General features: G+C 36.4%; 1 protein-coding gene and 1 pseudogene across 1 annotated transcript; one reads left to right on the forward strand and one right to left on the reverse strand.

Annotated features, from left to right (window-relative positions):
- Positions 1 to 5,887: 5,887 nt before the first annotated feature.
- LOC21385827 (EIN3-binding F-box protein 1) lies at positions 5,888 to 9,274 on the reverse strand. The gene is made up of 2 exons (XM_010088283.2): positions 9,007 to 9,274; positions 5,888 to 8,538 (listed from the first exon to the last, which is right to left on the reverse strand). The coding sequence occupies exons 1-2, from the start codon at positions 9,029 to 9,031 to the stop codon at positions 6,635 to 6,637; spliced, it is 1,929 nt and encodes a 642-aa protein (XP_010086585.1). The 5' UTR covers positions 9,032 to 9,274; the 3' UTR covers positions 5,888 to 6,634.
- A 5,352-nt stretch (positions 9,275 to 14,626) lies between these two features.
- On the forward strand, positions 14,627 to 16,548 carry LOC112090652 (annotated as a pseudogene).
- Positions 16,549 to 17,057: the final 509 nt, after the last annotated feature.

Raw genomic sequence — 17,057 nt, forward strand, 5'->3', positions numbered from 1 at the left:
TGAACAATACTTTTTGTTTATTATCCTTAAACATTATCCTCTCGTATATAACACTTATATACAATGTTTAAGATTACATAAATAATCATGGAATTTTTATTGATATTCATAAAATATTCATAAATATATGCACATAAAATAATGAATAAACTATTTTATTAAATAAATAATAAATATCATATTACATCTTATGCTTCTAGGACACTATTCCCAACAGATCAACCATGTATTGATACTCCCAGTACCTTCACTAATAAAAGGAAAGCGTCTATGACAACTTTCAAACCGAGGACAAGTCAACATGGAAAAAAAGAAAAGGACTTAGCACCGGATTTTATTTCATCTCAAACTTTAACCTTTTTGGTTGAAGGAGATAGAAATGGTGTACTTAATAAAATACTATTGTTGCTTAATGTAGAAGAAGATCCAAAGACATTTAGTGAAGCTATGTCTTCAAGAGATGATTCCTTTTGGAGAGATACCGTGAATGATGAAACATATTTGATTATGTCGAATCAAACTTAGATCTTGGTTGATCTCCCTCCGGGATCAAAACCAATAAGCAACAAATGAGTGTTTAGAAGAAAGTATAACATTGTTGCGTCTATACAAACATTCAAGGCTATATTGGTAGCCAAGGGCTTTAAACAAAAGCGTGGTATAGACTACTTTGATACATATGCTCCGGTAGCTAGATTGACATCTATAAGAGTGTTATTTGCAATTGCATCAATATACAATATGCACGTGAATCAAATGGATGTTAAGACGGCCTTTCTAAATGGTGATCTTGATGAGGAAATCTATATGGAACATGTCACGCCCCCAAACCGGGGTTAGTCACGTGGAGGCTTGTTTAGAAACTTAAACCTGTTTAAGAGAGTGATTAGCAAATAATGTGGCGAACATTATAATTTTTTTTTTCAAATTCAAAACATCCAGGTATTTCCAAACAAGCCCCTACATTCAAGAGAAATTTAATTTCAAGAACGGTGGTGGAATTTCCAACCAAACCAGTTTAAAACCACGTCCCTGGTATCATGTCAGGAATACCCACAGGTGTTTAGCATACATGAATATAAACATGAGTAAATGTGACATCAACCACAGTCTAGCAATATTTAAGTTTACAATCTATAATCTTTTATACATGCCTTGAGATAAAGGATAAGAGGAAATACAACTCTTCACTTTCCTGAAACAAGTCCACGTCTCCAGTAGTAGCTACCTACTCCGCATTACTTCTGGCGTCGCCTGGAAGGGTTTAATACATTTGAAAACAGGGAAAGGTGAGCGAAAGGTCCAGTAGGATATAATTTTATAAAGCATTTAAAATAAAGGTACTCACGGTCCAAAGATATACACCCAGAACCGGTCATCCCTTTTTAGAAAAGGAAATACTCACATAGTAGAAAATATCTGTATCATGAAAGTGTGCAGCTTATCATACCACTAAACAAGAAGCGGTAAAAATGTCTGTCTAATGAAAAGTGCAGAGCCGTAATTCCACAAAACAAGAAGTGGATTCGTACGGGTTTTGGGACCTGCCCCCAAGGATACGATTCCTACATCCCGATCTCTGAGGCCACCATGAGTTGTATCATTCCTTAAAATATTTCATTTTAAGAAATGATACTCTTTAAAATCTCATTTCCAAAATCATTGGAAAACCTAATAGCATTCACATGCTATTTCTTTTAAAATCATTTACTTTAATCATGTTTTGTTCTAAAACGTTTTCATGGGCCAAAATCATTTAAAATGAGGCTAACAAGGATATGGACAAGAATATCCTACCTCTCAGATGTCAAACCTGGGCTAGCCTTCAGTTCTCCTAGCCTCCGCTTTCCTTAAAGCCTTAATACTTAACCTTCTCTACTAGCTTTATCACAAAAGCAATATCTTAGGAAGTATTTCTCATTCCTAAAACGAATTAAGTTCAATCATGTTTAATTGTTTCCTATTAGTGTGCCTTGACTCAAATCCAAGTTTCACAATGATTTTATAATTCAGTTTGGGGGTTCTTTAAAAATTAGAATCCAATCCATAGGTTTGGTTTTCCTATTTAATTTCAGTTTAAAAACAAGTTTCCAAAGAAATTTCGACAGCATGCCGACATAAATAGGAAAAATGCCAAACCTGCAATTCAAGTTCAATTTCAATATATATTCTCCAGAATCCATCAAAATCAATTTCTAATTAATTAAACAAGTCGAATAACTGAAAACTCCCAAATTTCATTCAATTCCAACAATAACTGTTCAAATCCAAACCCTAACTCAAAGTTATTCAAATTTAACAAAATCAAACTTTCTCAAGCTTAAAATTCAAATCAAAGAGTGAGTTTCAAAGGGTTTTACCTCAAATCAGTTGCTCGAGCTTTGTCTCCCTCAATTTCTCTGTTTTTCATTTTTTTTTCTTTGGTGGTTCTCGGCCAAACTGCTGAGAGAGAGAGGGAGAGAGAAACCCGGAGAGAGAGCAAGGGAGAGAGAGAGAACATCGGCGGGAGAAAGCCCGGAGAAGGTGGAGGTGGCCGGCGGTGGAAGGAAGAAAGAGAGAGAGATGGGCGCTGGTTAGTGAACTAGAGGAAGAAAGAAGAAAAAAGAAAAGAAAGAGAGAGAGAGAGGGGCTGGGCTGCACGGGAAGGGGAAAGGGGAAAAAGAAAAAAAAAGAAAAGAAAAAAAAAAGAAAAAGAAAAAGAAAAGAAAAAGAAAAAGAAAAATGGAAAAAAGGAAAATGTATTAAAATTTAAGTGTGTTTTCCAAAACTCTTTGGGGTGAAATTATAAATACTGAAAATAACTTAAAGTCCCTTAATTAATTGTGAAAATCAAATTAGGCACACTAATAATCCACAGTTTAGCATAATTAAACATGTTTAATTCTAAAGGGCGTTACATAACAACCCGAAGGGTTCGTATTTCTTGAAAATGAGAAGAATGTTTGCAAATTAGTAAAGTCACTTTACGGTTTAAAGCAAGCATCAAAACAGTGGCATGAGAAATTTGATAATGTCATTTTATCTCATGGTTTTGAGCATAATAATGCGGATAAATGCATATACTCTAAATTTACAAATAATTTTGGTGTGTTTATATGTTTATATGTTGATGACTTGCTTATCTTGGGAACAAACATGCAAGGGTAGATGATACCAACAAGTATCTAACTTCACAATCTAAGATGAAAGATCTTGGTGAGGTAGATAATATCTTAGGTGTAAAAGTGAGTAAACATAGTAGGGGTTACTCGTTTTGTCAATCTCATTATATTGAGAATGTGCTTCTTAAATTCAATCATTTAAAGTTTAAAGAAGCGAATACCTCATATGATTCTAGTATTAAATTACTAAAGAATGCAGGCCGAGCGGTGGCATAGTTTGAATATGCTAGTGCGATTAGTAGCTTGTAATGCGATAGTGAAGCTACTTTGTGTAGAGCTTATAACAAGGTTTATAATGAGAAGTCTAGACATATTAGCTTAAGACATGAATATGTAAAATAATTGATAACCGATGGTGTTATCAATATTGTTTATGTTAGGACAAACAAGAACCTAGCAGATCCTTTGACAAAAAGTCTTTCAAGAGACTTAGTCAAAGAAACATCTGGTGGAATGGGACTGAAACCTTTCTTTGAAAGAGTAACCGATGATGGTAACCCAACTATGTAGTAGTTGTACCGCTATTCCATAGTTAAATGGGTAAGAACAAGTCATTGTTGTGTGGCCGGCTTAGCACCGAAATTTAATTAGTCCCTTCCAAGATGTCGGTGTAAAATAGCGAAGTGACTGAGGTTGAGTTTATACTCTTAATGAAGTTCGAGCCTCATAGTAGCTAGAGATATAATTCGAAACTTCACCTAAGTGAACATAAGGAATAGTGCCGTTCCTAACAAGACCATGGTTTAGTCTTGTAAATGTTCATGAATCCAAGATAGAGCACAATGCCGGAATAGTGCTAAATGATTGGAACATATTTTTAAGTCTGGGATAACACATATGTGATATATTTCTAATATTTACTTAAGAGACAAAGTTTAATGCAAAGCACACTATTGTCTTGGGAATACTTTGAAGTATAGTCACTAATTGGAGATTAAAATCGAAAGATACCTTCATGTATGTGTGCGTTTATCATTGTTAATTATGGAGAAATATTACAATCTAGTGGGGGATTGTTAGAGATGTTGTAATATGTCTTGATCAAGATCATAAGTTGTTTGAGTGTTAACATATAAAAAACTCGTGTTAAAGGGACTTCAAAAGCGCTGCAGCGGGTTTATAAACGCTGCAGCGGACAAACTGCAAAAAATTGTGCATTTGGTTCGGCCAAACCGATTGTAGCCGAAATATTTGCGCTGCAGCGGAAATGTTTGCGCTGCATCAGAAAACTTTGCACTGCAGTGCCCTTGTGCAGGCCTCTCGGGTTTGTTTGCGCGCTGCAGCGGAAAAACACTCGCTGCAGCGAAAATTTTGAAAAAAAGAACAGTGTTTTCATGAGTTTATATGATCTGAAACGTTTCGAACCATTACATCTATTGATGATATGTTTTCATACATATATGAACACTTATTAGCAATAGATATAACTATTGTACTAGGTGTATTAATCCATAAAAAGATACCTTTACATTGAAAATATACTTTTATGTGAATGGTTGTAATGTTTACTATTATTTTATAAGGAGATTCTCTGGTACGCCTGACGTACCGGTAGGTCAGGTTTTTCTAACCGTTAGATTTGCATATTTTTTAATTTTTAAGTGATTTTATGCAAATCTGACAAACAAACTTGACCTATCAGCATGCTGGCGTACCGGAGCAAGGTCCCTCCACAAGTGGACCAATAATAGAATTGGCTTAAAAATAATGTTGAGGAGTTGAATGGTGCTTCTGTACCAATCAATGACAATGAGGTTGTTGTTCTTTTTTTTTTTTCCTCTTTTTCTTTTTCTTTTGGTAGAGCGATTTAAATGGACAACAACATGTGAATCCGCACATATGCAGAGTGGAGATCGAACAAGTTGTGGTGGTGAAAAGCCTGGCAGGTCAAGATGTCTAAAACTCAATCATGCATTCCCACACCGACCACCTTATGAGCCTACCGCCTACAAGAATAGCATCACAATAAAGTGTACCCAACCTCAAGCAACAAATTGTAATAGTAACAAAGTTAGAACATCTGGCCGAATTAAGTGATGTTCACAAAGTTTGATTCTTCCTACTGACTTGTATCATTTGCTAATAATTAAAGTTTTATAAGGAAACAAAATAGAATACTGCTTTCTTTGAGAACATTAGTTTATAAGTTTAAACAAAAATTTAAATTTTTGCAAGAAAACATCCTGCAAATCAAATGACACTTAACTGCCGGAACATTGTCACCAAAATGTTTTTGGTCAAGCCAACCAGTCAAAATGTATATTAGTTCAGAACAAGGTATTAAATCTTTTGCAGCACCAAAATCTTTAGCATAAGAACAATTACTGAAGTCATTGCCCACCATAAAGCATTCCACAAAAACCTCTTTTTAATGCTTCTCGGCTTTGCATTATTAGGGTTGAGCCTTCCTTGTGTCATGAACTGTTAACATATTGTTTTCTGTTATGCTTCAATTGTGAAGTTTCACAACAACCCTGAACTTATCCTAAATCGGGGTTTTTGATGAGGGGAAAAAAATTACACTTGCTATGAAAAAAATACCCTACCAATAGGGTTCTATTTGAGCTGTCAAAAATATAAAACTTCTTTCAGTTTTACATAATTTTTCATGTTGGTTTTACATATTTTTCCATGTTGAGGTCATTTTTACCGAATCGAATGTTTATGAACATATGATTATCCTACCGTAAGAAGGATCAAAAGAAAATTCACAACAGTACAGAAAATTTACAAAATAACCCATTTCATTAAATATTAAAGTAGTTGCAAAGTACAATTCAGAAGCAGTAGAAAACCATGCAAAACTACAGGACTAGGATGGAAAAAATAAAAACAACCCAAAACAAGGTTGTCATGGCAAACTGAAAATATGTGCCACCATCGAAGCCCATAATTCTGAGGATCCTACACTCAGGAACTGCTCAAAGCAACCTAAAACTAACAACAACGCTCATGAAAGGGAAAAAGACCTTCCCTACAACTACAAATCCCTGAAAAGACACTATTCGACTCTACTACGATCAACTGATTCAAACAACCAGGGATACAAAAGAAAGCTTGATCAGACACACCAACAGAGAAATGTGAAAGAAAGCTAAAACACCAAGTATAGCTAAGACCCTAACACGATAAGAGTTGCCTGACAAGTGGAAACCTTAAACCGGGTCTTGGTAACTGTATTCTTGGGGAATCATGGCCATGAAAGAGGCAGCCTCCTGCTCATCAGGGGCTAAACAGTTGGAACAGGCAATGAACAAAGCCTGCAAAAAAAGGATGATAAGAGTATCGGCCAAAGTCCCCCGGAAAACAACCAAGCCTACTGGCAGGTCACAGCTGACGGGCAAAAAAACAGTACACAGAACGTTGCGATCCATGTGAGTTAACCATACATGCGGTGAAAGCATCTAACAAGTTTGGAGTCAAAACCAGATTTCATGGACTGCATTATCTCTGACATTTCTATTTTGCATTGATCAAGCCAAGATATCACATCTCCACAAGCTCTCCACAAGAAGCTCAGCCGTGCTGCTGCTGATTGAATTGCAATGTTGGAGATTCAACCCGACCAGGGTCTCGCCCAATTTCTTCAGACAAGAAGCGCTCTTGTTCGTCACATCAGAACAACCCGAGAGGGATAGAACTTGCAAGTTGATCTTCTTTGAAGAAGCAAGGGCAGAAATGCTAGAATCGGTGATTGCGCATTTTGAAAGGTCTAGGTCGCTGAGTAACAAGCAGTTCTCCGCAATTGCTGCAAGACTTGCGTCGGTGATCTTCCTGCATCCATCGAGATTCAGCATCTCAAGCGTTTCTCCATGCAACTTAGCCAAGGCGACAACTACTTCATCAGTCAAATTCAAGCAGCCGCTAAGATTCACACTGACAAGCCCTTCCTCTGGCCTCTCAAGAAGAGGGAGGATCCCGGCATCTGTTATTCCATAAAGTCCACTCAGATCCACATGCTGAAGTTGAGGGCACAAGCTCCCCACCATGGCCAGGCTAAGACTACCGAACCCAGGGCAGTTGCGAATGGATAGGGATCGAAGAGATCTGCAAGGAGAGAGCATAGGCACTCCACAAGCTATGCCCTTGATACCCAAGCACTTGACTAGGGTAAGAGACTTCAACTTCTCTCCGCAGTTTGAGAGGGCTCCAACAATCCCTGCTTGGGTAACCCTGTTGCACTCCTCCAATTGCAGGCCCTCAAGTGATGCAGCAGTTTTGGCAAGAGCTACCAGGCCATTATCGGATACTAAACAACACTTGCGGAGGCACATCTGCTTCAGGTTTGCACAACCCCTTCCCATGGCTTCGAGGCTCAGATCTGTCGCTCCCCGGCAAGAAGTAATCGTCAACGATACAAGTTTCTGAAGACCTTGAGCATTGCCCATGACCCAAAATCCTTTCTCGCTCACATTTTGTAGACCGCTGAGAGTTAGATTGGTAATATTCTTTCCATAATGTCCGATGACCGCAATAGAGAAGTCCGTGATATTCAAAGCCTGAAGCTTAACCTTTGTGAGCACCGAAGAAGCCGATGATAACAGACTTGATACTCCATGATCGCCAACAAGAGGACAGTCCCTGATAGATACAGACTGCAGCTTGGAGCACAACTTTCCAATAGCTTGCAATCCCTCGTTACCGATCTTTGAGCACGATTCAACACTCAAAGCTGTCAAATTAGGACAACTCTCAGCAATTGCAATCAAACCCTTGTTGGAAATTGAAGGGCAGTGGCAAAGATCAAGCTTCTCCAACAAAGGGCATCCTTTAGCAATCTCAAATAGACCTTCATCCCCAACAAAGGGGACATTCCACAAAGAAAGAGCCTTCAGGGAAGGACAACCTCGGGAAATGGCTGAGAGACCAAGGTTGGTAACTCCACGGATCGAGTTACTTCCTCGGATTGACAACTTTCCAAGTCCTCCACGGCTACTGGTTCCAATCGAAATAGCAGCAAGACGAATATCGGTAGCTTTCTTCCCCTCCAGAGATCTCGTAAGATATCCATCATCTCCATTAAGTTCCTGATCTTGATCAAAAGCCACCATTTCAACATCACCAGATGATACCAATTCATTCTCCGACTTTGAGGGCATCTCGGTTCTGCGGATACTGCTCATCAACATAAGCCATCTCTTTGAAACACAAGCGCTAGAGATCCGCTCTTTACCGCCTTGAACATGTCTGAGGATCTCAAAAAGGCACTCATCGGGTAAAACATCAATGGATGGTTTCTCAGCCTGCTCGAAGAAGCTTCCCTCGAGAGCGAATGGGGCGCTGATCCGAGCCCGCTTGCTAGGGGGGCAATATAGATCAACATGGGAAGCAATTGAATAAGGGGAACAGGAACCCCCAGAGTAAAATTCATCATCACCTGAAACCCAATACACAATCTACCATAAGCCACAACTCTCAAAATAAATTTGGCCTAAATCTATTCACAACACTAACATATATATATATATATATATACATATATTTACAATGCTTTCCAGAATTATCATAGCATCTTAAGCACAAAGACCCAGTCTTTCCAACAACAAAAAAAAAAAATCTCCAACAAAACAAATAAAGACACAAGAAAAATCAAAATAAACTGTTAAGCCAAAGAATTTGATCCATAACCAGGCATTCTATACTTGAAAAAAATTCCCATCAAATATTGCAATTTCAAACTATTCAAAGAAGCATTAGAATGGGCAAATATGAATCATATAATATGTATATGTGTATATATATATCAACAAATACACCGACCCATTATAGCAAATTCAAAATAAACGAAAACCCATAAAAAGAAACAAAAATAAAAAACCCAAAGAACGAAAACCCAGAAACATACCACTGTAATTAACAAGAGTAGGCATGAGCGCAGACGAAATAGCACAGCCCAGAAAGAGAATCCAAACCCTCCTCCAGCGAGAGCAAAAAGAAGAAGACTCGAAGAATCCAAAAAAGTTGCAGCACTGAAACAGATCAGAATCCAAAGAAAGCGCAAGAGCATTTGCTGAAGGAAACCCCAAAGAGTAGGGCAAAAAAAAAAAAAAAAAAAAAGAGATGAAAAGGTTTTTATTTTTTGTGATTTTAGGATTTGCTTGTTCAAATGGGTAATGGAATGGGAAATGAATGTAGCAGCGGAGAAAAAGCTTCTTATATTGGGAAATGGGAAAAACAAAAGATGTCGTTTTCAAAATGCAAAAAATGGGTGAGAGTGGCTTTTGGTACATGCATTGTATCCTTCCTCAAAACCAGTTATTCTTCTCCCCCCACACTACGAGTCCAAGTCTAACCACCACCTAAGCAAATACCGGAAACCGGGTACTATATAAACCTTTTTCAGAAAATATATATATACGCATATATAAAATATGTGTATTATATTTTAATATCCCCACATAACAAAAAGGCAAAAAAAAAAAGAAGGAGAAAATACAATTTTGGCTTGTTGATGATTCTATGTGCATGAACTTGTATGTATGTGTGATATGGTACAATTGATTTTGACCAACATAACCAAGATGGAAAAAGGAAAGATGGCTTGTTGATGATTTATATGCATGAACTAGCATGTATATATGTGTGATAAGATACATTTCATTAACTACTATGTGTGTGTTGATGATATTAATAGCCCTCAAGTAAAAAGAAAAAAAAAAAGAAAATTGGCCTGTTGATGATTTATATATGTATGTATCATATGGCATGTGTTGATAATTTTAATGGCCCTATTAGGTATGAAGCCAGAAATTCATTCAAAGAAGCTAGTATAGAGTTAAAATTTAAGATTAAATTATTAACGTAATAAATATTGAAATTTTGACCCTACTAGTAAAAACATTTGTTTTGACATCCCCGTGTAAGCAAAAAAGGAAAAAGAAAATAGAAAAAGAAAAATTTGTCTTGTTGATGATTTTATGTGCATGAACTTGTTTGTATGTATAACATTGCACATTTGATTTTGACCGACATAACCAAGAAGGAAAAAAGAAAGTTGGCTTTCTTGATGATTATGTACATGAACTAGTATGTATGTGTAACATGGTATGTGTTAATGATATTAAAACCCCATGTAACAAAAAAATAAAAAAAAAGGCTTATTGATTAATGTCTATGCATGAACTAGTGGCCTAGTATGTACGTATGATGTGGTACATTTGACCAACCATTTTCATTTTATTTTTTTTTTCACAAGGAGTTCTAATTTGGAGGCTTTTGTGCCCTATTGCATACTTATCAATATGATGAACGTATCTAAAATTCTAAATGTCTAATTATAAACGTAAAAAATGTAAATTTCCAAGACATTCATAATTTTGATTTGGATGCACTTATCAATTAGACATTCACAATGGTTTTTTTTTTTTTTTTCGACTTAACCAAAAAAATGTTTTTATTTTTAAAATTGAGCTTTTGGTTAGGTTGGTTACACGGCCAACATTCACCAATTGATAAAAATGTTGGGATCACGATCTTTCACGTTTCATCATTTGAAAAGTTTGGACATCAGTGAGATTCATGCATGTGTTGATGTATTATCTCTTAGCAATAGAAATATTTATGGAAAAGTTATATAGAATCAACTTTCCACATATTACACCAACTTAACAAATACGGCACAAAATTTTTGTCCCAGAGGCCAAAATCTAACAATAATTGTAATGATTAAAGCACACTATCAAAAGCTAAAAAAATATTTTCTCTTTCATCAAAAAACAATTGAGCAAGCTGGAATAGTTGGCCTTTTTTTCCCCCTATTTGATTAATTTGCAAATGGGTTATCTTGCGCAACTTGATTTTGTTTATGAAAGTATGATAATGGCACTAAAGATTGGAGGTATTACTCTTGAACTTTGAGATGAGACGAGACTATTGTACAATCTATAATTTTAGACTATACAGCCGCTTTTTTTTTTTTTTTTTTTTTTTTTTTTTTTTTTTTGAAAAAAAGGGGTTTGGTTAAATTCTTTAGCCAAAAAAGAATGATGATTAAATTGATATGAGTCATCCTAGGTCTGTTTGCTTCATGGTTTTAAACTAGTGGTTTTAATTTTAACTTTTGAAATTCAAATTTTTATACAAAAAAAATACTATAGCATAATTAAAAATTGTAGTTTGAATCACGCAGAACTCTCGAAACAAACGCATCCTAAAACTTTTAAAAAAATTTTAAGTTTTCATTTCCTGTCAAAATTGCTATTTTAATTTTTGAATGACATATTTATAAATGCCCACATTAATTAAAAATTTACAATATACAATACAAACTTACTCTCATAAATCCTAACAATATTTTTAGTGTTCTTTGTTTTTTCAAGCCATCAAATTTAATCAAAATCACATCATATTAAAAAATATATACATAATAAACAAATTTTAATATAAATTTAAAAGTTAAAAAATAAAAAATACCAGTATTCTTTAAAGAAAATCCATCCTAAAGAAAAGATAATTTAAAACGTACATAATCTTCAACGAGCCAGATTAAATTAGATATATATTATTTAGTGGCTAAAACCAAGCTGTACGGTGCATATGGTCGTAGCGTAGTTACTTCAACTTTTTTCTACTAAAGATGGATGAATTGTACTTGGGCATTGCTAAAAAAGTACATGGTGGTACGCTTTTTAGCTAATAAGACAGAAGAGCACTTAGGATTTGGAATTCCAGCCACATGATTAGCTGCTTTTAAATCTCCTTTTCCAAATCAAAACCATTGCTTAACAAACCACAACATTATGCTTAATCCGGAATTAGGGGTGTTAATAAAGTGAATACAAACTTTAATATAATAGTAAATGACTACTAATACAAAGATATTTAATCACGGACAAAATATGAATCTATCTGTGAAACTAAACAAGAAAGAAGAAAAACAAAAGAGAATGATATTCGAGTTAGAGAAAAAACTGCTTGAAATGGTTTTTAACCATTATGATTTTGACACGTATAAGAATTTCTTTAATTGTGAATGTCTATTCATTTTTTTTTTCCTTTAAAATAAAATGGGTGTCTAATCACTTTAGGAGTGAAAAGGTTAGAGACTAGAAGCTTCATAATTGTCATTATCCACTAATTTTTTCGTTATCAACATCATCATCTAATTTTTTTGCTCTTGAATGGATAGGGTATTCACATTTCATGTTGCAATCACTACTATTGTATTTTGCTGGAATATTTTGCAATTATTACGCAAACCAACAAAGGTTTTTGTATTTTTTACCCATGGTTTTTCTTCCTAGATTTTTTACAAAACTGAAATTATAAAACTTACCCAAGAAAAATATCCTCTTTAAGTGCTAATCATTGCCTTTAATATTATTATTTTTTATAAAAGATTTCATCAAATCATGGCACGACTACTTCAAGTGATGGGAGCACGGTTAGGGCTAACACATGGAACCAAGATCCACTTCAAGTTCTAAGCAGTCACAAGAGTTCGGGCTAAACGTTTCAATAAGACACTTAATGGATTAATCCAAGAGGTTCAGAAAAGAGAAGCATTTGTGGTCACTACTGATGGTGAGCCAAGATTGGTCCAAGTCATCAAAGCGATTCCAGATAAGGACCATTAGGAGTTGGCGTGTGCACTGTTCATGTGTTACTGTTCATGTATTATCTATTCACCAAGTCATGAGGATCAAGATCAATAATTTGATAGTTATCTTAGTCACTATTTAATAGTTATCCTTAGTTTCTTTTTAAATTCAGAGTTTGTTTAGAAGTTAAATAAGGTATGTTTATCTAGAATGATAAATTTCTTTTCTTTTAGGATAGAGTTTGACAAAAATTCAAATTTACGTAATTCAACCTATTAAATAGGCGTGTTCAAGAGTCAATAGACAGATGGATTTTTTTTTTCAGCAAAAGTTTGAGCATTCTCTTTCATTCTTTAAGAACTTATTGAACTTATCGGATTCTCCGTGGCGTTTGTTCTTAACTTATCAATCAATTCTTCCATCATTGATTATGGTGTCTTCACTATACCAAGGTTCTTGCTTCCATATAAGCAACAGATCGAGATTTTCACTCTAGCCTGATTTTAGATCGATCTTGAAGACTTTCTTGATTTGAGTTTCACTAGTTTCTTGGCGGGGTTCATAGCAGTTTGTATCAGAGCATAGGCTCTAGTCTTGGGTTTGCCTATCCTTTTGAACCGGGAATCGTTACGGGGCTCATAATATGTCAAATCGAAGCTCTTTCCGAACCCTACGATCTTCAACATGGTGAACCCATCAACTGCATTTTTTGGGCCTTAATTCACACGTTTTCTTGAGTTTCGGAGGCTTTTAAGTTTTTTTAGGCTATCTTGAGAGCAAGAATAGTAAAAAATAGAGATTCTTGATAAGTTCTTGGTGAATTATTTCGGGGATTTTGATTCTTGTTTGATTAGTTTGCAAAGAATCCATAGAGAATTAAATAGAGCAAAAAAAAAATGAGGGTTGAGTGATTCACATTCTTGAGTGAAACACGTGAGGGAGTGTTGTGAGGTCCCATTGTTTCTTTTTTTTTTTTTTCCCAAACTTGTTTTGCAACCGCTATGTCCAACATGAAGGAGAAGAACACTTATGAGGAAGCATTAGGGGAGTTTGATCCTAAACTTGTCATTGATGAGGGAAGAGTTGGAGATAGTTCATGAACGAATAAATCGGATGGAGAATGCACGTGTGGAGCAGCCACAAAACGCCCCTAATGTGCGTAGGCGGGAAAGAGGTCAACCGAGGGAAGTGAGGGTTGAAGATGAAGAATATTATGGGGTCGGTTTTGATGAAGAAGATGATCGGGATTCAATTGCTAATTATAGGAGATATGGTGGGAGGCATAGAGAAGCTAGGAACCGGGAAGATAATAATTTGGGAAGTATTAAGATCAAAATTCTGTCATTCTAAGGCAAGAATGATCTCGAAGCTTACCTAGAGTGGGAGAAGAAGATAGAGTGGGTGTTCGAGTGCCACAACTACTTTGAGCTTAAGAAGGTAAAGCTTGCTGCCATTAAATTTTCCTAGTATGCAATTGTATGATGGGATCAATTGATGTAGAATATAAGAAGAAAAAGAGAGCCGCCAATTGAGACATGGGAAGAGATGAAAACGGTGATGAGAAGGCGATTTGTAGCAAGCCATTACTACCGTGAGTTGCATCAAAAATTGCAACGCCTTACACAAGGAAATTAGAGTGTGCAGGAATATTATAAGGAGATAGAAATCGCTATGATCCGCGCTAATATAGAGGAGGACCAATAGTCTACTATGGCTAGGTTCTTGGTTGGATTGAACCGGGACATTGCTAATTTAGTGGAGTTGCAACATTACGTAGAGTTGGAGGATATGGTGCACATGGCCATTAAGATTGAGAACTAGCTTAAGAGGAGGGTTAGCACCACACACCCAAGCCCTAGGTCGAATGTCTCATGGAGGCCGAATTTTGTGAGGAAGGAAGAGAAGCAAGTTACGGCCAAACCTAAGATGGAGCACAAACAAGAAGCGACCAGCCAAGAAAATCAAGGTAAACCTGATTCTTCTACTACTCAGAATCGTGATATTAAGTGCTTTAAATGTCAAGGCAGGGGTCACATAGCAAGCCAGTGCCTAAACAAGAGGGTGATGGTGATGCGGGATGATGGGGATATCGAGACTGATGGTGAGAATAACTCCGAGTCCATGCCACCATTGGAAGAAGAAGAGTATGCCACCCACGGAAAGATGTTGGTGGCTAGGAGGGCTTTGAGTGTGCAAGCGAAGGAAGAAGATGACGTGCAATGGGATAATATCTTTCATACTAGGTGCCATGTTCAAAACAAGGTATGTAGTATTATTATTGATGGAGGTAGTTGTACTAATATTGCTAGCACTACTATGGTGGAGAAATTAGGGCTTCCAACAACAAAATACCCACGGCCCTACAAGTTGCAATGGCTCAATGATAGTGGAAAGGTAAGGGTGACTAAATAAGTGTTGATTTCTTTCTGCATTGGGAAGTAGGAGGATGAAGTGTTATGTGATGTGGTACCAAAGCAAGCGGGACACTTGTTACTAGGCCGACCATGGCAATTTGACCGGCGAGTCAATCATGATGGATTCACCAACAAGTACTCATTTGAGCATAGACAAAGGAAAATCACTTTAGTTCCTTTGACTCCAAAGCAAGTCTATAAAAACCAAGTGATGTTGCAAAAAGAGAGTGATCAAAAGAAAGAGAGTGAAAAGAAGAAAAAGAGTGAAAAACATAGAGAAAAAGAGGGAGAGGCCAAAACGATTGAGAGAGAAAAAGAAAGTGAAGAGCCGGCCATTGAGAGAAAAAAAGAGAGAAACAAAAGAATTTCTATGCAAGAGCAAGTGAGGTTAAAAGAGATTTGTTTTCAAAGAAGCCGATGCTTGTACTTTTGTACAAAGAGGCGTATTTAAACACTAACCAACTTAACGCATCCTTGCCAATTTCTCTTTTGCAGGAATTTGATGATGTCTTTCCCAGAGAGATTCCACATGGTTTACCACATATTTGGGGGATTGAACATCATATTGACTTCGTACTCGATGCTTAAATTCCAAATCAACCCGCCTACCAAAGCAATCCGGAGGAGACAAAAGAACTACAAAGACAAGTTAGTGAATTGATGGAAAAGGGATATGTGAGAGAAAGCATGAGCCTATGCGCCGTTCTGGTGATTTTGGTTCCTAAGAAGGATGAGACATGGAGAATGTGCATTGATTGTCAAGTAATCAACAATATAACGGTAAAGTATCATCATCCTATTCCTCACTTAGATGATATGCTAGATGAACTACATGGAGCTTGTATATTCTCTAAAACTAATTTAAAAAGTGGATATCACCAAATTAGAATGAAAGAAGGAGATGAATGGAAAACTGCTTTTAAAACAAAATATGGTGTATATGAGTGGTTAGTCATGCCCTTTGGGCTATCTAATGCGCCTAGCACTTTCATGAGATTGATGAACCATGTTTTGCGTGCTTTTCTTGGAAAATTTGTGGTTGTCTATTTTGATGATATCCTCATTTTTAGCAAAAACTTGGACGATCATGTTGTGCATTTAAATTCAGTTTTAGATGTGCTTAGAAAAGAAAAGTTATTTGCTAACTTGAAAAAGTGCAATTTTTGCACCGATGAGCCTGTGTTTCTTAGTTTTGTTGTTAGCGCACAAGGAATAAAGGTTGATGAAGAAAAGATCCGGGCAATTCAAGAGTGGCCGAGTCCAACAAGTGTAGGTAATGTTCACAGTTTTCATGGAGTCGCTAGCTTTTACCGAAGGTTTATCAAGGACTGTAGTAGCATCGCAGCACCGCTTACCGAAGTCATCAAGAAGAACATTAGTTTTAAATGGGGAGAGAGTAAGAGGAAGCATTCCAATTTATCAAGGAAAAACTAACTCATGCTCATTTACTTGCTTTACCTGACTTTTCTAAAACATTTGAGATTGAATGTGATGCTTTTGGTGCAGTACTAATGCCAGGAGGAAGACCCATTGCATACTTTAGTGAAAAATTGAGTGGGGCAGCCCTAAACTTCCCTACTTATGACAAGGAATTGTATGCATTAGTTCGGGCTTTAGAGACTTGGCAACACTACCTATAGCCAAAGGAGTTTGTGATTCACACAGATTATGAATCCTTGAAGTACTTGAGAGGCCAACACAAGTTGAACAAGAGACATGCTCGATGGATGGAATTTATTGAGACTTTTCCATATGTCATCCGGTACAAGCAAGGTAAGGAAAACATCGTTGCGGATGCTCTTTCTCGCAGGTACGCTCTAATTTCTACCCTTGATGCTAAATTGCTTGTTTTTGAACATATTAAAGAGTTATATCCTCTAGACCATGACTTTAGTGAAGAGTATAGCGTTTGTGAGAAAACCGCAAATGGTAAGTACTCCAGG

This window comes from Morus notabilis, unplaced genomic scaffold (genome assembly GCF_000414095.1).
Source record: "Morus notabilis unplaced genomic scaffold, ASM41409v2 Scaffold1513, whole genome shotgun sequence".
Classification (NCBI taxonomy): Eukaryota; Viridiplantae; Streptophyta; class Magnoliopsida; order Rosales; family Moraceae; genus Morus; species Morus notabilis.